At 39.5% G+C, this 25,512-nt stretch overlaps 1 protein-coding gene across 12 annotated transcripts in view; it reads left to right on the top strand.

Moving 5' to 3' along the window:
* The window catches only part of SENP6 (SUMO specific peptidase 6), a 122,313-nt gene that overhangs the window by 64,369 nt on the left and 32,432 nt on the right, over positions 1–25,512 (top strand). For 9 of the 12 annotated variants that reach the window (XM_059701153.1, XM_059701151.1, XM_059701150.1 and 6 more), the window contains 8 exons: positions 1,536–1,827; positions 7,188–7,417; positions 14,003–14,173; positions 17,842–17,875; positions 18,492–18,686; positions 20,776–21,002; positions 22,657–22,763; positions 22,888–23,004. In XM_059701153.1, coding sequence (XP_059557136.1) covers positions 1,536–1,827; positions 7,188–7,417; positions 14,003–14,173; positions 17,842–17,875; positions 18,492–18,686; positions 20,776–21,002; positions 22,657–22,763; positions 22,888–23,004 — 1,373 coding nt within the window. Of the gene's footprint in view, positions 1–1,535; positions 1,828–7,187; positions 7,418–14,002; positions 14,174–17,841; positions 17,876–18,491; positions 18,687–20,775; positions 21,003–22,656; positions 22,764–22,887; positions 23,009–25,512 lie in introns of those variants that run through there. The other 3 variants (XM_059701154.1, XM_059701162.1, XM_059701158.1) reach the window with 3 other exon arrangements.

Genomic DNA, 25,512 nt, shown 5'->3' with positions numbered 1-25,512 from the left:
TGCCCGCTTGGCTTCCGGGATGACCACACTGCGCCCGGTCCGCAGCATCCAGCCATGCTCTGCATCTCTGTGTGGAGACTCTGGAGCTGTGACGCATACAGGTGGGGCCCCAGGAGCCCAGGTGTTGCCCAGGTCCCAGAGGTCAGCAGAGACCTGCCCTTCTAAGACAGACGCTCGCGCTTTGATCTCCGGCCAGGTCTAGGGACTGCACCTTCGTGCACCGGGCCTTTAGTACAGTATAAATACATATAATATACAAAAAATAATTATTAATCTAAATTATATGTTGTTACAAAATTTGATAAGTAATTATTTGGCGTAAAGTTATTGGAAGTGCATCTTTTAATTGGAGCCATTGACTTTTTCTCAATTACTTCATGTCTCCATGGATAAATATATGTTATATACTGAGACTTGATTCAACATCTATTCCTGTTTCCTTCTTACAGACATAAATGCTGAGGTAATAAGTACGTAAATAAGTTTCACAAAAATAAGTACATGACTATGGAAAGAATTATATTATAGTAATATCACTCAATACCTTGAACTTCTAATTTATATGCCCCAAATCAAATGATACTCTGTCAGAAAACATTTTTAATGATATCACAATTGTAACATAGATTAAGCCTTCGTTAAAATATTTTTGTAGCATTGACCTAGAAATCCATTGTCTTGCAAATTTTTGTTAAGCAGTACTTATAACTTATTTTTTTTTTTCAACATTTAAAGTTGTCCTTCGGTTTGATTTAATAGTTTTTATACCCCAGGAAATACACCATTTGTAATACTTTAAATGGAAGATAGGTTTAGCATTTTTTTTTTAATGTTTTTATTGATTTCCTGCGTAGCCTCTACTAAGTATCAAACCCGCAACCCAGGCATGTGCCCTGGGTGGGAATTGAACCGTGACCTCCTGGTTCATGGGTTGATGCTTAACCACTGAGCCACACCAGCTGGGCTAGCATTCTTATTTTGAGGAGAAGAGCAGTTGTGGTAGGAGATTCCTTGACATAGCATAATCATGTTGGATTTTTGAAAAGGTTATATGTAGAAATTGTGAAACTAGATATTGATCCCCTTAACTCATTAAGCAACAAGCCTGTTTTGTCTTTCTTTCCATTTAGCCCGTGATATCCAATTTCACCGATATGCTGGCAGCACCAGTGACTGACTGGTCCAGACTGAAAGTATAGTGTCAGTCACCGGTGACAGACATGGAACTTAACGTGTTAAGATTATTTATGCCTTGTATGCTGGAGTGAAGGGCTCAAAAATTCCTTCAGCATTCTGCTGCTAAATTCTAACTAATATGACATTCAGATTTTTGTGGTAACCATGGTGATGATCATGGGAAGTGAGAGTTAATTTTGAAATATTGTATATATTTGTTCCATGATGTTGAAATAAAATCCCAGTCTTTTATTTTTTTGGAACCTAAGTTTTCTGAACAGTATGAATATTGTCCAACATGTGTCAAGAAAAAGAAATTCAGACCAAATGTCAAAGTTTGTGATATTCTTTTTCCTAAGGATTTGCCCAGAAGTTGCAGACCAGCTATAACTTTGAATGAATCAACTGGTCCATTACTGAGAACATCAAATCATCAGAATTCTGGAGGACAGAAGTCACAAAACACAGCATTAACACCCAACAAGTTTTATGGCAACAGTGTGGGAAAGGTTCCAATTGATATTATTGTAAACTGTGATAGACAGAATTATTTACAGACTAATGGGAAAGTTGTTTTACCTAGGGCAAAAGGAGCCAAGACCACAAATCTAAAAGAAAGGAAAATAAGCCTGTCAGGCCTAAATGATCCAAGTAAGTGTTTTACTCCCTTTGGTATTGCTTATATCAGTCCAACATTGTAAAGTGAACATGAGTATATTTGAGAAGTATAGTTTTGTGTCAGTTATGTAATATTTTTTGGGTAGAGGATTAAAATTGTACTCATAGTTAGCAAATAATAACTCTTCTGAACCTGTACATCATAAACTAGAGTCCCGGTGCACGGATTTGTGCACCGTGGGGTCCGTTGGCCTGGCCTGCGGGTATCAGTGGACCTCCACGCCACCGCAGTCTGGCCTTACGTGTCACCTTTGTTGGGCTCTAGTCTGCTGTCAGCATCGATCCCGCACAGTATAAAGTAGTGCACGAAGTGACAGGCAGCCATGGAGGACCCCTGGCTGGTCACCATGCTGCTCTCGCTCATCCTGGCCCCGCTATGCTTGCTGCCGCCGCTTGGGTATATAGGGGGACTGTCTGCGGGAGAGGCTTGTGCCACTGCAGCTGTGCTCACCAGCCATATACCCAGTGTCTGGCACCCATTGGTCAGCTGAGCGGCACGCCCCCTGAGGGAGCGCACTTACCACCAGGGTGCAGCTCCTGCATTGAGCATTTGCCCCCTGGTGGTCAGTGCGTGTCATAGCTACTGGCCAGTTGCCTGGTCACTTAAGCTTTTATATATATACTAGAGGCCCGTTGAATGAAGATTCGTGCAATAGGCCTTCCTTCCCCTGGCTGACGGCACTGGTTTTCCTCTGGCACCCGGGACCCAGGCCTTTGGTCTGGCCACAGCATAGAAGCTAATCAGCAAGCTCATTTGTGCCTGGCTTCTCTGCTGCGGCTATAGCGAGGCTTGGCTTCTCTACTCTGGCTGTAACAGCAAGGCTTGGCTTCTCTGCTCCGGCTGCAGTGGAGAAGCCAAGCCTCTTCAGTCTTCAGTCATCTTCAGTCTTCAGTCATCTTCAGTCTTCAGTCGTCTTCGGTCTTTGCTCCGTGTCTGTGTATGCAAATTAACCGCCATCTTTGTTGGGTTAATTTGCATACTTGTCCTGATTGGTGGGTGCAGTGGAGTGACACCAATTTGCATGTTTCTTTTATTAGTGTAGACTAGAGACCCTGTGCACAAAATTTGTGCACTTTAGCTGGTGTCCCTCAGCCCGGCCTGTACTCTCTCACAGCCCAGGAGCCCTCGGGGAATGTCCAACTGCTGTGGAGGTGGCAGGAGAGGCTCCCGTCACTGCTACTGCACTTGCCACCTATTATCCTGGCTTCTGGCTGAGTAGCATTCCCCCTGTGGAAGCTCACTGACCACCAGGGGGCAGCTCCTGAGTTGAGTAGGATCAGGTTGAAAACAGCTCTCCAACATCCCCCAAGGGGTCTCGGATTGTGAGAGGGCGCGTGCTAGGCCAAGGGACCCCACCAGTGCACAATCGGGGTGGGGTGGGACACGGAAGCTTGGCCAGCTGAGGAGGGATCGCGGGAGGGCTCCAGGGTGTGTCCGGCCCATCTCACTCAGTCCCCATCGGCCGGACTCCAACAGCAAGCTTACCTACTGGTCGTAGGGTTTGCCTCCTGGTGGTCAGTACACATCATAGCAAGCGGTTGAGCCACATAGCATATCATTAACATATTACACTTTGATTGGTTGAACAGATGACCAGACACTTAGCATATTAGGCTTTTATTATATAGGATACACACACACACACACACACACACACACACACACACACACACACACATATATGTAATAAAACCTCAGAACTTGACCAGAGTTCTAGGTCAAATCCTGGTATTTCTAGCTTTCTAACTTCAGCCTCATTAATTTAATCTCTATGATCTGTAAATGGATACATTGCCTTGTTAAGCTATACGTATAAAAGCCTAAGTGACCTAATGACCAGTCCACTGGACACTATGATGCGCACTGACCACCAGGGGCAGATGCTCTCATAGCCATCCAGCCCCAATTGGCCCCACCAACCTCTCATGGCCCCTCCCCTGGCCAGCCAGTCCTGATGGCCCCGAGCCCCAATCGGGGCAGGAGACAACCCCAATGGGCCCCAATAGCCGGCCAGGCCGTGGGACCCCACCCATGCACAAATTTGTGCACTGGGCCTCTACTACTAAATAAAATGCCATATAAAGTACCTAGGATAGCCAAATAAAATATTGAACAGATAGAAAGGACTCAGTGAAAATTAGTTTCTTTACCACTTTTGTTTCTCCCCTAAATCTTTTTTTCTTACTTCAGACACATGTGCATGTGTGTGTGTGTATGGAATATAGTTCTATTATATAATAAATACCAAAAGATTGGAATCATTCAGACTGGTTGATAAAACTACAGCATACCTAGTTGTAAAAGGGGAGAAATGACTTAGTATTTTACAAGGGATTTCAAAGTGATTAACCAAATGAATAAAGCAAAGTGAGTATCAATATATAGTATGCTACCCTTTATTTAGGAAGGATGGGACAATGAATCTAGGTGTTTTGTTTGTCTTTAATGAAAAGGTATATCAGAAATTGAATTTAAAAGTGGTTGGAAGGGGAGGAAGCAGTATGGGAATTAGGGGTAGATGCTAGGTGTCTACATATGTACTTGTTTTATAGATTTGACTTTGGAGCCATGTAAACATTTCACATAGTTATAAAAGAAAATTAAATTGCAAATATTTAAAATCAAAACCAAAATGAAATAAATTAATGTCATTATATATCTATTGGTCGCTTGAACACAGAAGAATTATTTTAGATGAATTTAAATTAAAGTAATATTGTGGTTGTGCATCCTAATGGGTCAAACAAAACTACAAGGAAATCCTAAATGCAGTCACAAATATTGTTACTAATATTGGTATTGGGATTTTTAAACACTTGATAAAGCAAATAAGCCATTGTATGATTGTCTCCAGAAAACAAGATTTTCAGTGTTAGAGAAAAAGGAATATAAAAGTAAAATCAAAGAAATCAATATCTTGTAACTTTAAATTTGAATCAGAGATAAAGTGAACTTACTGCATATTTTTTCTTAAATAAGGAAATAAGTATTTCCTAGCTTTACCCACAGAGAATGCCTAGAAATAGTAAGCAATTCTCATGTAGAAACAAACAACACTAGTTTCCATATTTGCATTTTTGAATATCATTTCCCACCAGAGCTCCTCAGAGAAATTGCCTACTCAAGATCTGGGACACGAATGTAATAATAAACCTAGATCATCTAGTGATATATGGAAGCTGTCAGAATCTACTATAGACACGTCAAAGGACACGAGCTAAAATGAAAGAGCTCCCATTGACTAATGATGGGAATACTAAAAAACTTAATCTGTACCAGTACATTAGCTTATCTCTCAAGAATATATTTTTAAAAAGATACTGTATGATGGCTGTGCAGCCTATATTCTATTATGATATGATAATGTTGATATTTGATTATTTTATGGTACATTTTAGTGTTATGCCAGTGTAATATTACTTTTAATATCATTTGAATCTTTTCTAATGTTAATATGTTTAATAATGGTAAGATATGAAGAAAACTCTCCCTTATTAGGCAGTTACTATGTATTACAGAGCTAAACTTTAAATAGGAAATGACAATCTGAGGAACTTTTCAAGATGAGGAGAACTGGAAATTAATAAGGCTAAGTTGATGTGTGAAAAAATACAAAATATTTTGTCTGCATCGACCATATAGGCTGATGACATAAGGAAATACATTCATGTGGTTCTTAGGTTTATTAAGCAGTTTACTTTTTAGAGTTTAACCACAACCATGAATTAATTTCATAAAATATAAATTTGTTCCCTTGTGCCAAAAAAAAGAAAAACTAAGTACTTTCCATGTAAGTATGTGAAAAACAAAGTGTTATATTTTAAGAGCGTTTAATATTATTTAATATTAATAATAAAAGATATCACTTATCACATGCTTATAATCCCTGCTTTGTGGTAAAGATTTATACACTAATTTGTTTAATTTAGTTTTCACAATTAAATGAGGCAACCTAGGCTTAAGGAGATGGAGTAAATAATATATAGAAGTTTATGCATTTTTCAACAGATGAACTTCGTATGCTTTTTATGTGCCTGGCACTTTTTTAGACTTTTGGAGTATAGTTGTTGTAAATAAGCAAGGGCTCATGTACTTACTTTAGATTGCGTGGTCGAGCAATAAGTGATTTTTAAGCTAATACTTGATGCCAAAAGTGCATCAAATACTGACAGGAACAAGCTTGTGGGTATTAGAAGAACAGAATAAATGGCTAGTTGGTCTGGAGAATAAAGGAAGAAAAGTGGAATAGTATAAGAAAGTCGGAGAAGTAGTCAAGGGCCAGGTTATGTACATTTATAAACCAGAGTATGAGTTAGGATTTGACAAAAGTGCAGTGTGGGTGACTTTGAGGAATTATGATATAGGGATGGTTTTGATAAGATATACATATATCATATGTACAATTCAGCACGAAGAAATAATGTTGTTACAGCAGCAAGTAAGTATAAACAAGTATATTTGTATAATTTGGGAACGGAAATTATATATATATATATATATATGCCTAAGCAACCGAACTATAATATGACCAGTCGACTGGTCGCTATGTGTGCTCCCACATTGGGACCGCCGCTCAGCTGACCAGCAGGCACCAGACGTAGGACTCACGGCTGGTCACCACAGCCCAGAGAGCGCTGCAGAGTGGCAGCAAGCCTACCGAGCAGGAGCAGCAGGGCCAGAATGAGCAGGAGCAGTAGGCAGCTTAGAAGTGCTGGTTTAGGCCCAATCTCCGCATACCCCACTAGTGCATGAATCCATGCACCAAACCTCTAATTTAATAATTAGTACAAGGTATAAGAGTAAATTACCTTCATACTGTCTTTTCTTGCCCATGCTCATTTATTCATCAAGATTAATTGAGAATTAGGCACTGGTCCAAGTTCTTCCAAGGACCAATTAGTGATTTCCTGTATGAGATAAAATTATGTGGTCACATAAAGTTTCACACATATTTAAAATTCATGCTATTTGTGAACAATTTGTATGCAGATTATCTTTATACTTTAGCTTTTGGGAACTTTGAAATGGACCTACTGATTAAACATTTAAACAAAGGTGTATGTTTCCTTGTGGGTGGTGATGATGGACTATAGAATTAATTTCATACTTCTATGTTATTTAAAAAAAGATGTCAGTTACTATGCTTTATTTTTAAGTGTTTCATAAATTTAACTTTTCATCAGATAGAGTGGATTATATCTTCATTTGTTTTTATTAATCTCAGATCTGGAGGAGATCCAAAGCAGATTTGGTATATTCCCCATTTTGGTAATATATTTATATTTTTAACTGCCAGAAATGAAGTACATGAAGTATTTAACATTTTTTATAGTCATTTTGTCCAGTGATGATGATGATGACAATGACAGGACTAACAGAAGAGAGAGCATATCTCCTCAACCTGCTGACTCAGCATGTTCTTCCCCAGCACCATCCACTGGAAAAGTAGAAGCAGCACTAAGTGAAAATACCGGTAGAGTAGAGCATGAACTAAGAAGCATTCCAGCAGATTCAGAATTAAATACAGTTCCATTGCCAAGAAAAGCAAGAATGAAAGATCAGGTACTTTTTACATTTATTGATATTTATATCCAGATTATGTCTCACCTTTGGGATGGATGTATTTCTTCGGAGGGTAATTTGGCAGTGTTAATAGGAGAAAAAGATGAATTATTCATTAAGTGGGGCTTAAAAGGCACTTGGAAGATTATTTGGAAGAACAACCCTTTAAATCACAGGTTAAAGTGTAAACACTTCAGCAAGAAGAAATAATGTTGTTACAGCAGCAAGTAAATATAAACAAGTATCCTATCTAATAAAAGAGAAACATGGTAATTAGCGTACGACTGCTACCCTTCCCATTGGCTAATCAGGGCGATATGCAAATTAACTGCCAGCCAAGATGGCGGCTGGCAGCCAGGCAGCTTGAAACTAACATGAGGCTGGCTTGCTTCAGTGACACAGGAAACCAATGTTCCCCGCCTGCCTTGCCGGCCTCTGAGCCTGCAGTTTGAAACATTGTAACAAATATAGAAGCTAAACAAAACCCCAGAAACCTGCTTTCAGCCAGCCGGGATCTCAGAGCTAGAGTTATACATTGTTTCGATTATAGAACCCAAACAAACCAGATACCTGCTTTCAGCAGCAGAGGCCTCAGAGCTGGAGCCAGAGCTAAAGCTGGCCCAGAATAAAAAAAAAGAAAAGAAAAAAAAAGGAGCAGTTGGGAGCTTCAGCCCTCAGCCCCTCACCCAGACTGGCCAGGCACCCCAGTGGGGACCCCAACCCTGATCCAGGACACCCTTCAGTGCAAACCAGCCAGCCCCACCCATGCACCAGGCCTCTATCCTATATAGTAAAAGGGTAATATGCCTCCCAGCACCGGGATCAGCATGACAAGGGGCAGCGCCCAAACCCCCTGATTGCCCTTCGGTTCTGTGTGTGACGGGGCGGGGCCACAACCTCCCTATCCACCCTGCTCTGTTCGTGACAGGGGAAGGCGCCCCAACTTCCTGATCAGCCCTGCTCTGTGCCTGATAGGGGGGAGCTCCCCAACCCCCTGATCGCCCTGCGGCTCTGTGTATGACAGGGTGCGGCACCCCAACCCCCTGATCAGCCCTGCTCTGTGTGTGACAGGGTGTGGCGCCCCCACCCCACCCCCCCTCGGGCCCTGCTGTGTGTGTGACAGGGTAGAGCCATGACCTCCCCATCAGCCCTGCCCTGAGTGTGAGAGTGGCGGCACCCCAACCCCCTGATCGGCCCTGCTCTGTGGGTGATAGAGGACGGCACCCCAACCCCCTGATCGGCCCTGCTCTGTGGGTGATAGAGGGCGGCGCCCCAACCCCCTGATCGGCCCTGCTCTGTGTGTGACGGGGCGGTGCCCCAACTCCCCTATCAGCCCTACTTTGTGAGTGACAGGGGGGAGCTCCTCAACCCCCTGATCCGCCCTGCTCTGTGCGTGACAGGGGGGAGCTCCCCAACCCACCTGATGGGCCCTGCTCTGTGCGTGCCAGGGAGATCTCCCCAACCCCCTGATTGACCCTGCTCTGTGCGTGACAGGGTAAGGAGCCCCAACCCCCCTGATGGGCCCTGCTCTGTGCGTGTCAGGGGGATCTCCCCAACCCCCTGATCGACCCTGCTCTGTGCGTGACAGGGGGCAGCGCCCCAACCCCCGGATTGGCCCTGTTCTGTGCGTGACGGGGTGGCGCCGCAACCTCCCCATCGACCCTGCCTTGAGTTTGACAGGGGGCGGTGCCCCAACCCCCCAATCAGCCCTCCCTGAGCGTGACTGAGGGTGGCATCGCAACCTCCCGATCCACCCTGCTCTGTGCATGACAGGGGCGGCGCCCCGACTCCCCAATCGGCCCTGCTCTGAGCCCGACCAGGGGCTGCACCTAGGGATTGGGCCTGCCCTCTGCCACCTGGGGGCTGGCCTAAGCCAGCAGGGCGTTATCTCCCGAGGGGTCCCAGACTGCAAGAGGGCACAGGCCAGGCTGAGGGACCCCCCCCTTCCCCCTGAGTGCACAAATTTTTGCGCACCGGGCCTCTAGTATTTGTATAATTTGGGAACAGGCAGAAATCATTTTTAACTTGGTTGTATTCAACTACATTATTGTTCTACGCTTATAAAATTTTCAAAATGTTCAGATGGAAAAGATAAACATTATGGCAAATAGACTCAGAGCAGTATTTGTAATGCAGATGACATATTATGTTAATATCTGTAGTAGACTAAGAACTCTTAAAGATTGAAGAAAAAAAGGAAATGAAAAAAAAGGAATAGACAAAGAAAATTCAGATAATTAGCTACCACATGAAAAGTACAAATTAGTAAGTTAAAAATTACTTCTCCCTGTTCCCAAATTATACAAGTGTAAAATATACTTATTTATACTTACATGTTGCTGTAACACTAATTTCTTCTTGCTCAATAGATTACACTTTAACCTGCGATTTAATGGATTGTTCTTCCAAATAATCTTTCAAATGGCATTTTAAACCCCACTTAATCATCATATTCTAAACCAACTTTCAAAATGAATACAAAATCAGTTAATATAAACTTCTGGCAAGAATCTGAGGAAAAGAGTACTTTTGTAATTTGCTGATGGAAAAGAAAGGTGTTAGGATCTTTGGGGAAAGCAGTGTAAAAAATATCTGTTGAAAAATTTTAAATGTATATGGAATGACCAAATAATTCATTCCCTAGACTTAATTTCAAAGGAATCTTCCTCTCCAGTACATAAGAATGTATGTATAAAAATGATTCTTGGCATATAACTGCATATAAAATCATTGCCCATTAATATGGAAATGGATGAAGAATTTATGGTATATCCACATCATGGACTATTGTGCAGTCACTCACAAAAAAAATTAAAACTATAGTAATGACTTAAAATTTCTACATGGTACTGTTAAATGGGAATACCAGGATGCAGAAATATGTGCATATTTTCTTATTTTTGTAAATTACTTATAAAAAAAGATTTTTAAAAACCTGTAAAAGATTATATATGGGGCCCTGATTTGAATTGTGCTCCTCCTGTACACCAAAAATATTGCAGGTTCGATCCCCAGTTGGTCAGGGTGTGGGGGGGTGGGGTTCGGGTTTTGAACAGCTGATCAATGTTTCTCTCTGTCCCTTTCCACTCTCTCTCTAAAAAAATTTTTTTAAAATCAAAATATATCCTTGGCTAAGGATGAAAAAAATTATACATGGGTTTATATATACATGTCATGGATTACAGGAATATAGATAAAAATATGGGAACATACATATTTGGTTGTTATGGTGGAAACCGTAAGGAAATAAAAAAAAGAGCAATTACAAAGATAAAAGAAAAAATAAGGCCCTAACCGGTTTGGCTCAGGGGATAGAGCGTCAGCCTGCGGACTGAAAGGTCCCAGGTTCGATTCCGGCCAAGGGCATATACCTTGGTTGTGGGCCCCTCCCCAGTAGGGGGTGTGCAAGAGGCAGTTGATTGATGTTTCTCTCACATCAATGTTTCTAACTCTCTATCCCTCTCTCTTCCTCTCTGTAAAAAATCAATAAAATATATTTAAAAAAAAAGAAAAAATAAGGATTAATATTTTTTAATATAATCTTGAAGGATGCCTTTCCAAATGTGTCTGCACAAGCAATAATAGCAAATGAAGTGATGAATATATTTGAGTAAATGAAAAATACAGAACAGTGTAGCAAAACATCATAAAAATAATTTGATAGGTAAATGCAAATAAAGAAAAAATAAGGAACTGTGCAACAATGTGAGTTGGTCCTTTATATATTTTTAATTTCTTAAAAAAATCAAGAAATAGAAACAAACTATAGAAAAATGACTAATGGAAATGAATAGAGTTCAAACTAGTAGTAAAGTATTAAAAATGAAACTAAAACAATATATTTTGTTAACTGTCAGTGCTGAAACACTTTTCAAGTATAATAGTATCTCATTTTGCATAGTGTTTGGAGGAATGGAGTATTGAGTATGTAAATTGGTAACATAACTTCTGTAAGGCAATTTGGCAAAAATCATATATATCTGGATTTAGCTGTGAAAATACTTCTTGGAGAATAATGTGTCATGCAAAAAGTCCAGTAAGAACTCAGATGTGAGCATAGTAGAATTCAATTAAATAAATAATGGATTTCCAGGTGATAGAATTTGTGGGTGAGCAGATTTCAACTGGAACATTGAACAATTAGGGTTCCTCAGAGATCTTTTAGAGGCTCCTTGAAGGGTATGGACTACCCTAGTTCTAGACTCAGTCTTTACTATGGATTTAGCTGGAACACTTCTTAAATTATTTATCTACTTACTAGAGGCCCGGTGCACGAAATTTGTGCATGGGGCGGGGGGTCCCCCTCAGCCTAGCCTGCATCCTCTACAATCTGGGACCCCTCGGGGGATGTTCGACTGCCGATCCCTGTGGGATCAAGCCTAAACCAGCAGTCAGACATCCCTCTCACAATCTGGGATCCTGACTCCTAACCGCTCACCTGCCTGATTGCCCCTTACTGCTTCTGCCTGCCAGCCTGTTTGCGCCCCTGCCAGCCTGATTGATGCCTAACTGCTCCCCTGCCGGCCTGCTCGCCCCTAACTGCCCTCCCTGCAGGCCTGGTGCCCCTCAACTGCCCTCCCCTGCAGCCCTGATCCCCCCATCTCCCCCCCTCCCCCTGCCAGCCTGGTCACACCCAATTGCCCTCCCCTGTCTGCCCAATCGCCCCCACCTGCCCTCCCCTGCCAGCCTGATTGCCCACAACTGCCTTCCCCTGCCAGCCATCGTGTGGCAGCCATTTTGTGACAACATGATGGTGGCTATCTTGTGCATCATGCATGACACCACCTAGGCTTTTATTATATAGAGTTATTGAGCTAAATAACATGTCATTTGAAGAAATAATTCTAAAGCTAAAAAGAGTTTTTAAATCTATATTATATGTTACTATTAATATGTGGGAAAATATTTATAATAAATCTGTTAATAAGCCTGAAAGAGCAGTTTACAGGAAAAAATGTGTGTGCATCACATTTTGTTTTACTTTTTTCTTGTGACATAGATCACAGAAATGTCTCTGTAGGTATAATGAGAATAGTGCTTATCTCTACGCATTGAACATTTTTCCCTCTTTTTTTACCAGGATAATGTTTTATTCTTGTGATGATAATAAAGTTTTTAACATAACTAATTACTTTAAATTTTACTTAGGCTAGAAGCCTGGTGCATGAAATCGTGCATGGGTGGGGCCTCTCTGGGTGGCCTGGGGAGATCGGTCCGAAACCTGCAGTCCAAAAGCTGCCTGCAGCTCCTACCTGCTGCTCCTGCTCATCCTGGTCCCACTGTGTCTTCCGTGGGCTTGCGCCCAATCAGTCCCAATCAGGAGAGGCTCGCACTGCCACAGCAGCATTCACCATCCATGAGCCCTTCGTCTGGCGTCCTCTTGAGGGGAGTGATCTTTGGACCGGGCTGAAATCCGCTCTCTAACATTCCCCGAGGGCCCTGGATTGCGAGAGATTTCAGGCCAGGCCGAGGGACCCCACCAGTGCACGATTGGGCCTGGGAGGGACCGCAGGAGGGCTCCAAGGTGTGTCTGGCCCATTCACTCAGTCCCAATCGGCTGGACTCCAGCAGCAAGCTAACCTACCAGTTGGAGCGTCTGCCCCCTGGTGGTCTGTGCATGTCATAGTGAGCAGTTGAGCCGCCTTAGCATATCATTAGCATATTACACTTTGGTTGAAAAGTGGACCAGTCACCGAACAACCGGACACTTAACATATTAGATTTTTATTATATAGGATAAATATTTTATGCCCTGGCCGGTGTCACTCAATGGTTAGAGAGTTGGCCTGAGCACTGAAGGTCTTGGATTCGATTTCTGGTCAGGGGTACATGCCTGGGTTGTGGGTTTGCTTCCCACCCCAGGGTGCACTCCAGAGGCAACTAGTTGCTATGTCTCACATCCGTGTTTCTCTTCTCTTGCTCTTTCCCTCCTTTTCTTCTTCCCTTCCTCCCTTCTACTCTCTGGAAAAGCAATGGGAAAAATATCCTCAGGTGAGGATTAACCAATATATATTTATTTAATAAATCAACTAGCTAAAGTTTAATATATAAAGAAGCATCCTTTATTAATGCAAATAGCCATACCCTTAAATCACCTGTTTGCTAAAGAATTGTTGATTTAACCCCAAGTTCTACAACCACTACTACTGTTACTAGCTAACTTATCTAGTATTTTACTGTGCATGAAGCACTGTGCTAAGCTGTTTATAGGCCTTAGCTCATTTGAGTAGATACTCTTCATATTTTACAATTTAGCAAACCAAAACTTATGGAGTTATTAAGTTTACAAAATCGGATTAAAAGATGTGTGGCTGTGATTTGAAACCAAGCAGTCTTATTCCCAGAATACCATTTTTCACTGTTGTGCTATCTTTTAAAGTAATAACTAGATAAAGTATAGCTATATAACATTGAAGAGTTTATTATTATATAAAATCAAAATTTTTACTTCATCTGACACCACTGAAGTAAAATTAATCTTATGTTTTGATAATTACATTTTCATATTGGGTCTTCTGCATATATATACTTAGTTCAAAGCCTTGTTTTAGTACTTTATTAAGTGAAAATTTTTTTCTTTTTCAGTTTGGTAATTCTATTATCAACACACCTCTAAAACGTCGCAAGGTGATTGCTCAAGAAACTTTAGTTGATCCTGTATCTTTAAGCTGCCCAAGTTCCTATGGCAGTGTCATTTTAAACTGTCGAAGTATACGAGTAGGGACGCTCTTTCGGCTATTAGTAGAACCTGTAATTGTAAGTACATTCTTCTGTGTTCATTGTACCAACTATAAGATTTATAATTCTGTAGCTAAGGCTAATAAGTAATATTTTAAAATATGTGAGTTAAAATACTTGATAGAATATTAAATTATTTTAAGATGTTATATTTATTTAATAGTATATAAATAATTATAAATAAATCCTCACCATAAAAGTCAGTAAAAACTTTTTTATAATTCATTGTTCAAGGTAGTGACATATTCATTGTGGGAAGATACTTAGTATTTTAACTGAGTTAAAAACTTTCCACTTCTTACTTTTTTAAAAAATAAATTTTTATTGATTTCAAAGAGGAAGGGAGAGTGGGAGAGAGAAACATCAATGATAAGAGAGAATCATTGATCGGCTGCCTCCTGCACATCCCCTACTGGGGATCTAGCCTGCAGCCCAGGCATGTGCCCTTGACTGGAATCGAACCTGGGACCTTTCAGTCTACAGGCCAATGCTCTATCCACTGAGCCAATCCAGCTAGGGCTACTATTTTATTCTTAATGCCAACTCAATGAAAACAGTATTTTAAAGAATATAATGACAGAAAGAAGAATCCAAAAGTTTTGGAGTCTGCAGAAAAATGTCTTAAAGCACTAAGACTCCTAAAAATAGATTATTGAACTACTATAGCCACTCAGAAGGCACTGGTTCAGTATCCACAAAACCCAAAGGACTTTTCCATAGTCCTTTAATTTTTACCTCTCATACGTGTTTTCTTATTATTTTACTGCTACCAATCCTATTCAAATTTGCATTTTCTGTTTGAATATTTAATGTAATCTCCTTAATTAGCTTTCTTAGTCATCATTTTTCTTCTTCTCTAATATACTCTATACATTGTTGGTAAATTGATCTTCCTTTAGCACTGCACTATTTTGTAAGCCTTTATAATTCCTTAACTTGGTGTGCTTGGCTATCCATTTCTAACCTTTTAAACTCTGTCTTGTATTCTTCTTTATACATAAAGTAATATCTTTAAGAAAACACATTGTATTAGGAAAGTTAAAAGGTTGCTTTATTATTATGTAAATTATGGTAACTAATAGCTATTTTTTTTCTAGGATTTATGATTCTAGAGTAAATATGATCAAAAGGGGGGAAAAATTTTATAGGTTAAGTTTATAGGAGAAAATGAAATGTGGACCTGATTTCTTATGCAAGAAAAGCCATATGGGAAAAGAGCAATCTTTTTTCCATCAAAAAACTCTAGCTTCTCATTATTTAAAAATTAGAATGATATTAAATACTCCAGAGATCTAAAGCAAATTATATATAGAAAATTTATTATTGCCCGGCAGCATTGTTATATAGCAGGGTTTTCAGGGATTTACGAAGCTTTTGTTTTGTTTCAAGACTTCATGGTACAGATTATCTTTGATGGGACTGTCAGATAATAAAAGTGTTATACTATGTCTTATATGTCAGAAATGTCCAGGAATGTCTTATTGGTTTTATGGCGTTCCCCCTACATTATTCAGAACTCCTTAGTATGATAATTAAGGCTGTTAATTTAGCCATTTAGTTGAAAGTTGCATAGTCTCAAGGCTATCTAGCAAGAACAACATCAAAATTTGAATGAATTTTTTTACATGAAAGTTACAGATTAATATGTATATGATCTACTGAAGAAAAAATGAAGTTAGTCTAAAAAGTAAAAGGCAGTGTGTATAATATAAAATATGTTACTATAGGGTTTTTTAAATTAAATTGCTAAATGAAATATTTCAGCTAAAAAGTAGTTGTGCTTATGATTTGGAAATTTGCAATCTGTTATTAATCTTCCTTGTACCATGGGATTTAGCCAAAGAACATTTTTTATAAGGTATAGTGGATCTGTAATTTCTTCAGATTGTGTGTTAAAAGATGATTTGATATTTTCTTTCTGTACATAACTTCCTTTATGTTTTGCACTGAAACGATATATATCTGCCGTGTCATTATTAATCTAAGAAACAGATTTTAAGTATTTTACAGTGGAAAGACTTGACACACTGCCTTCAACAAGTGATTAAGCTTGTATCAATAGTGGGGCAGGCTGGCATCATGTGCCTTCGATGTAGTGCAGTCCAAAGTGTTGTACATTTTTTGAACCTAGCGTGGATTTTTCAAAGGCTATTTATTAAAAGCAGAAGGAGGTTTCTCTCTGCTATAGACAGTAGTAAACAAAAGAGAGACTAGTGTAACATTGCCTTGACAGAATCATCAGGGGAAATTTAAGGCAAATATAAAGGATAATTTTGAGCAGTTGGAGAAATTTGAGTATGAACTGTATGTTGAATGAACTTAATTTTGACTTTCCTAGATGTTGTAATAATGAACCTTTCTGCCTTTATACTGGTTTAGCAAAAGAGAAATCACTGTGTGTGTGTGTGTGTGTGTATGTATGTATCTATATATGTATAAAAGCCTAAGCGACTGAACAACCAGTCGACTGGTCGCTATGACGTGAACTGACCACCAGGGGGCAGACGCTCAATGCAGGAGCTCTCCCCTGGTAGTCAGTGCACTCCCACAGCCAACCTCCCATGGCTGGCCAACATCCTGCAGCCCTTTCCCCCGGCAAGCCAACATCCCGCAGCCAACCTCCTGCAACCCCAATTGGCCCCGATCTCCAGCCAGGCCGAGGGACCCCAACTCTACACAAATTCGAGCACCAGGCTTCTAGTGTATACATAAAGAATGATTAAGTGTAGGAAGATACTAAAGTTAGTGAATCTGGGTATGAGTATTCAGGTATTTATTGTTACACTAGAGGCCTGGTGAATAAAATTCATGCACTAAGGGGGTGTCCCCTCAGCCCAGCCTGCTCCCTCTCGCAGTTCGGGACCCCTCGGGGGATGTCTGCCTGCTGCTTATGCCCAGTATCCCCAGGGATCGGGGCTAAGCCAGCAGTCCGGGACCCCTCGCTCCTTTACCACCTGTCTGCAGCAGAGGCAGGGAGAGGCTCCTGCCACTGCCGTTGGCACTTGCCAGCCATGAGCCCAGCTTCTGGCTGAGTGGCGCTCCCCCTGTGGGAATGCATTGACCACCAGAGGGCAGCTCCTGCATTGAGCGTCTGCTCCCTGGTGGTCAGTGTGAGTCATAGTGACCGGTCATTCCGCCGGTTGTTCTGCCATTGTGTTGATTTACATATTAGGGTCTTATATAGCATTTTCTCATTTTCTCTTTGAAATTATGAAAAAATAAGTCAATAGTATAAGAATATTCTCAGTGCCAAACCGGTTTGGCTCAGTGGATAGAGCGTCTGCCTTCGGATTGAAAGGTCCCAGGTTCGATTCCGGTCAATGGCACGTGCCTCGGTTGCGGGCACATCCCCAGTGGGAGGTGTGCAGGAGGCGGCTGGTTGATGTTTCTCTCTCATCGATGTTTCTAACTCTCTATCCCTCTCCCTTCCTCTCTGTAAAAAATCAATAAAATATATTAAAAAAAAAAAAGAATATTCTCAGTATTTGAATCAGAAAGGTGAAGCCTACCTTTCTGAGAGGTAATTTGGAAGTGGGGACGTTATCTTGTTTTGTATTTAAGCACGTGGTAGATGATTTATTTCTTCTGCCCTCTGTAATCTAAGTGCCGAATAATATGTCATTTAGGTTGTTTGTAGCAAAATCCTCATAAATCTAGATTGGCATTAATTTGTTTTATTTTTTTAGTTTTGTTTAGATTTTATCAAGATACCGCTAGAAGGTAAGCTATAATATGTCTTTATACTAACTTAAAATTTTTTTCACACTGAAGCACTTTACAGGAATGAAAGATTAAATATACATGATTAGTTATTAGGTATATTTTAACACATTGTGGACAGATCATGAGAATTCTCGCTTTATATTATACAGTGTTTTACAAAGTATCATACTTTAAAAAAGATATTAGCTTGTAAGAACATGTAATAAATAATGTCAAAATGCAGTGGGTATTTAATTTTAAAGCATTCCTTTAATATTTATGTAAAACATTTTTTGTACTCGTTCAGTAGACACTTACCTGGGCACTGGGTAAAGCTAGCAATAAAACTACTGGTCCGCAATGTGTTGATAGTGTGATTTCATTCTGTAACATCACAAAAATCTATGTTTAATTGTAAGTATACTTCATTAGGACCCTCTTTTGGAAAAATAATGCAGAAGCTTCTTTAAGATAGTTATAAGGATTTTTCTTCATTTCCCACTACAAGTTACTATTTACAGAGCATAATAAATATGTTTTACTTTAAACTTGTATTTTCTCACACTCTTCTTCATTTATGGATTTGCTGTTTTAAGAATTGATTCATTTTCCATTTCCATTTGTTTTCCTCCAGAAGCAGAAGCTGATCCAGTAGGCTTTACTTTAAATACCTCTGATCTAACTAAATGTGAATGGTGTAATGTCCGTAAATTACCAGTCGTATTTCTTCAGACAATACCACCAGTTTATGAAAAGCTGAGCATGCTGATACAAATGAGTATGGATGATAAAGTTTGGACTCATTGTAAAAGAATGCATAAGTTAACAAGTAAGTTATGTAGATTGGATTATAATAATAAGTATAATCCATTGACTAGCAGAATGTGAATATACTTTGATAGATCCTTTACATGTATATTATATTACTAGGGGCCCGGTGCACGAAATTCGTCCACTGGGTGTGTGTGGGGGGGGGAGGAGCCCTCAGGCGTTGACCCCCATCACCCTCCAATCGCAAGATCGGCCCCTTGCCCAGGCCTGACGCCTCTGGCCTAGGCGTCCGGCCCAGGCAGCGGGGACCTGCAGTGGCAGCGGCCCCACAATCGTGGGCTTCGCTTTAGGCCCAGGCAAGGGAACCCTAGCTCCTGGGACTGCCAGCTTCAACCGTGCCCAGCTCCCATCGCTGGCTCTACCCCTACTTCCTGCTATCACTGGCCAGGGCGGAAAAGGCGCCTGATTCTCTGATCATGGCTGGGGGGCAGGGCAAAGGCGGCTCTTAACTCCCCCCCAGCTCTTAGCTCCCCCCTGGGTTTCCAATCACTGTCAGTGGCAGGGGGCTTCTTCCTGCTTTCCCTTTCGCCTCCCTGCATTGTGCCTACATATGCAAATTAACCGCCATCTTGTTGGCAGTTAACTGCCAATCTTAGTTGGCAGTTAATTTGCATATAGCTCTGATTAGCCAATGAAAAGGGTAGCTCGTACGCCAATTACCATTTTTCTCTTTTATTAGTGTTGATACTAGAGGCCTATTGCATGAAGAGATTCGTGCAGTAGGCCTTCCCTTCCCTTGGCTGCTGGCACCAGTTTTCCTCTGGCACCCGAGACCCAGGCCTTCGTTCCGGCCAGAGCCCCCTCGCCCCCCCAGCCCTCAGGCCTTGCAGTTCCGCCGATCCCGGGGCCATGAGGCCTCGCTGCTCAGCGGGCTTCGGGGCCATTTGGCTTCGCTCCACCACTTGGAGCCTATGTATTCAAATTAACTGCCATCTTTGTTGGCGGTTAATTTGCATATCGCCCTGATTAGCCAATGGGAAGTGTAGCGAAGGTACGGTCAATTACCCTTTTTGTCTTTTATTAGATAGGACTAGAGGCCCAGTGCAGAAATTTGTGCACTGGTAAGGGTTCCCAGCGGCTGCCAGCCAGGTACTCCCTCCCTTCCACTGGCCGCCTGCCCCGTCCCCTGGTTGAACTCCTGGATGAACTCCCGGTCGAGGGGACAATTTGCATATTATGCTTTTATTATATAGTATTATATTTATTATAAGAACCTTGTAGGATAGATCTTACTTTCCCCTTTTATAGATGAGGAAAAGCCCACATGAAGTGGAAGTTCTAATGATAAGTAAGACACAGGTTTGCTCATTGATAAAGTTTTCAAAATGGTTAAAACTCCAAAGGTCTGCACTCTTTGACCTTGTATTATATGAGTAAAATGATTTTTTTTAAAATTTTCAATTACAATTTGCTTTCAATATTATCTTGTATTGGTTTCAGGTGTACAGCATAGTCCTTAGATAAAATGAACTTTTTAAAATGCACTGATAGGTACTAAGTACAACCATATAAATCTGGAATCCTTGAAACTTACCCTGAATTAGAAGTTTGCAAGTTCGTAGAATGTATCTTCAATCTCTATAATAAATGATATGGTTCTAATATTTATGGCATAGCATGAATATTTGTAAAATAAATACTTTTCAGCAGTAATTGCTGCTTCAGCTTAAGAGTTTGCACATTAGTGAATAGCAGTTTTTACAACTAAATTTTCTAGCTCACTTGGAAATTTTATTTGTGTTTGATAAAATTTTTAATTTATACATATGTAAAACTATGAATATATTTTGATCCTATTAGATGAAGTAAAAGAGTTATACCCATGAATAGATTTGTTCTTGAGCTACTGCTAGAATAATGTGTTCTGATTCCTTTCTCTTAATAATTTAGGTGACATTGTCAGGTAGCACTGTCACTGGTCTTTATTTTATATTTATTTTATATACTCTGCCAAGTATTGTTTTGAACATTGATACAGGGATTTCTGGTGATGTTCTTGGAATAACTAGTTGTTACTCTTTTTCTAATAACTTCCTATATACTTATTTTTTTCTTTTAGACTTATGATTATATTGATTTCTTTTCAGATTTGGAAGAACAGTATATAATTTTAATTTTTCAAAATGCCCTTGATGCTCAAGCAAATACGGTATTTGAAAGTATCGTTACTGAAATTGGTATAAAGAATAATGTATCCAATTTTTTTGCGAAAATTCCCTTTGAAGAAGCCAATAGCAGACTTGTTGCCTGTACAAAAACCTATGAAGAAAGGATCAAAGGAAGTTGTGTGCAAAAAGAAAACAAAATTAAAAATGTAATTATGCTTTTTAATTTTAAAAATATAATCTTAAATAACATATAGTTTTAAAGGGAAATATGTTTTATTATGATACTATTCATTTCAGAGTTAGATTTTTTAAATTCCATCTCAGAATTATTTGCTTTTATATGCAATTTGTAAACTATGTTGTGTCAAAATATAATGGTGAATAGGTGACTTTGTGACAATAGTACTTGTTACAGGTCTTAGAAGCATTTTTAGTTCCTTTCTATACTCTGTTCTTTTTTTTAAATATATTTTTATTGATTTTAGTGAGAGACGAAGGGAGAGAGAGAAGTATATTTTGACTGCTTCCTGCACATTCCCCATTGGGGATTGAGCCTGCAACTTAGGCATTTGCCGTGACCGATAATCAAACTGGTGACCTCTTAATGCATGGGTCAGTGCTCAACCACTGAGCCACGCAGGCTGGGCTCCATACTCTATTCTTCTTTTCTTTACTTTTCATCTCCTTTTTCTCTTTTTTTCCCTCTTTCAAGATACATATACATTACTGCTATAGTCCAGTCTGTTATTACCCTGCTGGTTTCCAGTGATGCCTTAGGCTTCGACAAAAATAAAGGAATTTGGTCCCTGATGTAGACTTATATGTAACATATACATACATGGTTGAAAACTTGGGAAATGAAGAATACCTACCATCCTGACGGTCAACATATGTATCCAGTTCTAGAATAACTAATATAGTAGGTAACTCTGAAGCCACCTGAATCGTACAAATATAACTTAAATACTCAAAATTTGTCCTTTATCATAGCAGCTGAATTTTACTGACTTAATTTATTGGGAACACGAAAATCTTTCTACCAGGCTACACACTTGGAGATAGGGCTATCCAAGGCACAATCTTAGTGAAGTTGATAGGGCCTCACCAGAGAAGTTGAGGAAAAGAGCAGAATAAGAAAGGGGAATCATTCTCTTCTTTTGAAAAATTGTATGCAGGAGATAATTCTGAAGGAAAAAAGAGCAGCTGCAGGGGTGGGCAAACTTTTTGACTCGAGGGCCACAATGGGTTCTTAAACTGGACCGGAGGCCGGAACAAAAGCATGGATGGAGTGTTTGTGTGAACTAATATAAATTCAAAGTAAACACCATTACATAAAAGATACGGTCTTTTTTTTTTTTTTTTTTTTTTAGTTTTATTCATTTCAAACGGGCCCACAGGCCTTAGTTTGCCCACGCCTGATAGAGCCATTAGGTAGCTGGGATGGGCTCAAATTTCAGTGGAAGACTCTTCCTTTAACTCCTTGACTCTGGAGAACTGAAGCTCCCTCAGCCTCTGCTACATATCCTATGGATTGCCTTGTCTTCCCTGCTAGAAGAAAAAAATACTATATCTGTTCTTTGGATTTTACTAACATAACCTAATTTAATATGGATATAGAGATTTCAGACAAGATACCAGAGAGCATTTTTTCAAAAATTCAAGAGTATCAGTGTACCAGAAATTATAAATAAATAAATAAGTGGACCCTTGTTTTTTCCTGTTTTTAAAAAATCATGCATACTTTTTAGATTCATATTTTTAACCCTTTTTAATTAAAAAACATTCTTGCCTTGTGCTTGCTCTTTTTATTGAAAAATTTCCCAGTTGACTTTGAATTGATTATTTAATTTCCTTTACCAGGTGCCCCTGGAATCTAGAATACAACTTAGAAGCAAACAATTTCAGTTTTTTGATGATGACGAAGAAACTGGAGAGGGTCACACCATCTTTATGGGTCCTGTAGAAAAGTGAGAGAATTCCTTCAAATTTGCAACACCCTTAAATTTCTTCTCTGTTTTATTGCTTTTCTTTTATATATATACACACACACAAATATTTGATAATCTGCTTTTTTAAAAATTTTTGTTACAGGTTGATAGTATATCCACCACCTCCAGCTAAGGGAGGCATCTCTGTTACTAATGAGGACCTGCACTGTCTAAGTGAAGGAGAATTTTTAAATGATGTTATTATAGACTTTTATTTGAAGTAAGTTAACTTTCTGCTAACCTTTTAGCAACTTTTTAGCATTCTATAATGTGTATCTTTGTTTTCGGAGTCAAACTATTTGGGTTTTGAATGCCATCATTGCCATTTAGTATGGGAAGTTATTTAATGTCTCTACCTGTTCCTCATTTTAAAAATTATATCTAAAAAGGCTATAAGGATTAAATAAGATAATACATGTTAAGCACTAGGAAAAGTCCCTGGCACATGCAAAGTGTTTTTAAATGACAGCTTATTATGTTGTTATTTTTTCAGTGTTTTAAGCCTTTAAAAATTGTTACTACCCTAGGGTAGGTATTAATTTTTTGAGCAAGCACAAACGTATGATCTCGCTCATTTCCTTCAGTAAATGTTCAAGTGCCAGCTTATATACCCAGAACTTGTGTTAGAAGTTTATTCTTGTAGGGAACACAAATATGAGATTGAAGCAATAATAGAAGACAAAGTAGAAAAAAGAATGTTTCGTTCTCTTTAGAGATTGGGAAATATGAGGGACCAAGGAGCTTCCCTGGAAGAGCTTACATCATGACCCAGTATACACATGCATATACATGTATGTGCAGTGTGTTTATACATGTGTAAATTTGTATGTGTTTACTGGTTTGTGATATAAAATGGTGTGTATATGAAACAAAACAACTTAAATATCAGTGTGCTTAGAGCTTTACAATACTTCCTAGTTTATTCAAATGTATCTCATAAAAGAATTTTCAGAAATCTAATTATTAAAAGCTGCTGAATGATTTTATAGCCTACTAATAGTTGCAGTCCACTGTTTGGGGAAAGAAAACATTGTTATAATGAATGATAAGTATTGATGAGAGAAGTCATTTCATAAGTGTATTTCCTTAATATCATTTTGATAAGCATTTTTATTATGGAATTCTAGATGAGAAATGATTTAAAGAAATTTAATTAAAGTGATCTAAGAAGCCTAATTAGGTCATTTTTGTTTGAGGGAAAAGGAAATAATAAAATGTTTTTAAGAGGTAGAGTTGTTTAGCAGGACTCCAAGCCTGATTGAATGGGTATTAAGAAGGATAAAAATGGGTGCCAAATAACTCCTAGTTTTCTACTACAGAGACCTGCTAAATGATTTTTCCATTAATTGAAGCAGTGAATGCAGAAGCAGAATAGGTTTGGGTAGGGGAGGGGGGAAATAGCCCTTTTAGATGTCTGATACAGCAAAAGGGAGAGTGCCAATAAACAGTTGAATATATGGTTCTGGATGTCATTTGAGTTCTGGCTGGACATATGGTTAGGAGACTTTACTTTACAAGTAGTAGTTTAATTATGAAAATTGATCAAGCCCTAGCTGGTTTTGCTCAGTGGATAGAGCGTTGGCATGTGAACTGAAGGGTCCAGTTTTGATTCCGGTCAAGGACACTTGCCTGGGTTGAGGGCTCATTCCCCAATAGGGGGCATGCAGGAGGCAGCCGATCAATGATTCTCTCATAATTGATGTTTCTATCTCTCCCTCTCCCTTCCTTTCTAAAATCAATAAAAGTATATTTTAAATAAATAAATAGAAAAGAAAATTGATCAAACTGTTTAGGTAGGGATAAAAAAAAATGAGAAAAGGCTATAAGGACAGAATCTGGATAGTAGAGTTAGATAGACAGGGAAGACAGAGGCTCCCATGAATAAATTCTGAAGATATTTGAGAGTTTAAGAAGAAAAATCCAGAGAGAGTCATAAAATTAAAGGGAGGTAAATGCTTTAAAGCTGGACACATTTAGTGGTATCAACAGAAGTCAAGGCAGATAAAGGCTAAGAATAACTTTGAGGTCACAGTTACCTTAAGCTAATTAGGGTCCAGTATACATCCGGACTTCACCCTAGTCCATGGGGGATAATGAGGTACTCATCCCCATCCACTGGAGGTAGTACCAGTGGAAGCCTAGTGGGGGAAGCCTTCCATCCCCATCCAACAGTAACATGGAGCCCCTCCACGTTAATGGTGCCTAGTGGAGAACCTAAACCTCCACCCCACCTGGGAGTCATGAGTTGGTGCCCATTTCAAACCAAGTGTGGTGCCAGGGAAAGCCTGCTAAAACACAAGAATTAAATGAAATCCAGAGTCTCACAATGCTTTCCAATGTCCAGATAAAATTACTTGTCTCACCCAGAACCAGAAAGATTTCAAACTGAATGAGAAAGAATAGCCAATAGATAGTCAACACCAAGATTACACAGATATTAGAATTATTGGACAAATATTTTAAAGTACCTATCATATAATTTTTAATGAACAATTATGAACACGTGAAACTTTGTGGGTGGAATAAACAGCACAAGCCAAGTGTGTCTTATCTACAAAAAAAACTCACTTCAAAGATAATTACATATATATATGAAACGGATGGAAGAAGATAGAGCATGCAAATATTAATAGAGAGCAGGAGTTACTCTGTTAATATCAGATAAAGTAAACTTCCGAGCAAAGACAATTACTTACCAGGGATAGAGCAGGGCATTATATAGTGATAA

This window comes from Myotis daubentonii, chromosome 6, assembly GCF_963259705.1.
Source record: "Myotis daubentonii chromosome 6, mMyoDau2.1, whole genome shotgun sequence".
NCBI classification, from domain to species: Eukaryota; Metazoa; Chordata; class Mammalia; order Chiroptera; family Vespertilionidae; genus Myotis; species Myotis daubentonii.
This window is presented reverse-complemented; position numbering and strand designations above follow the sequence as displayed.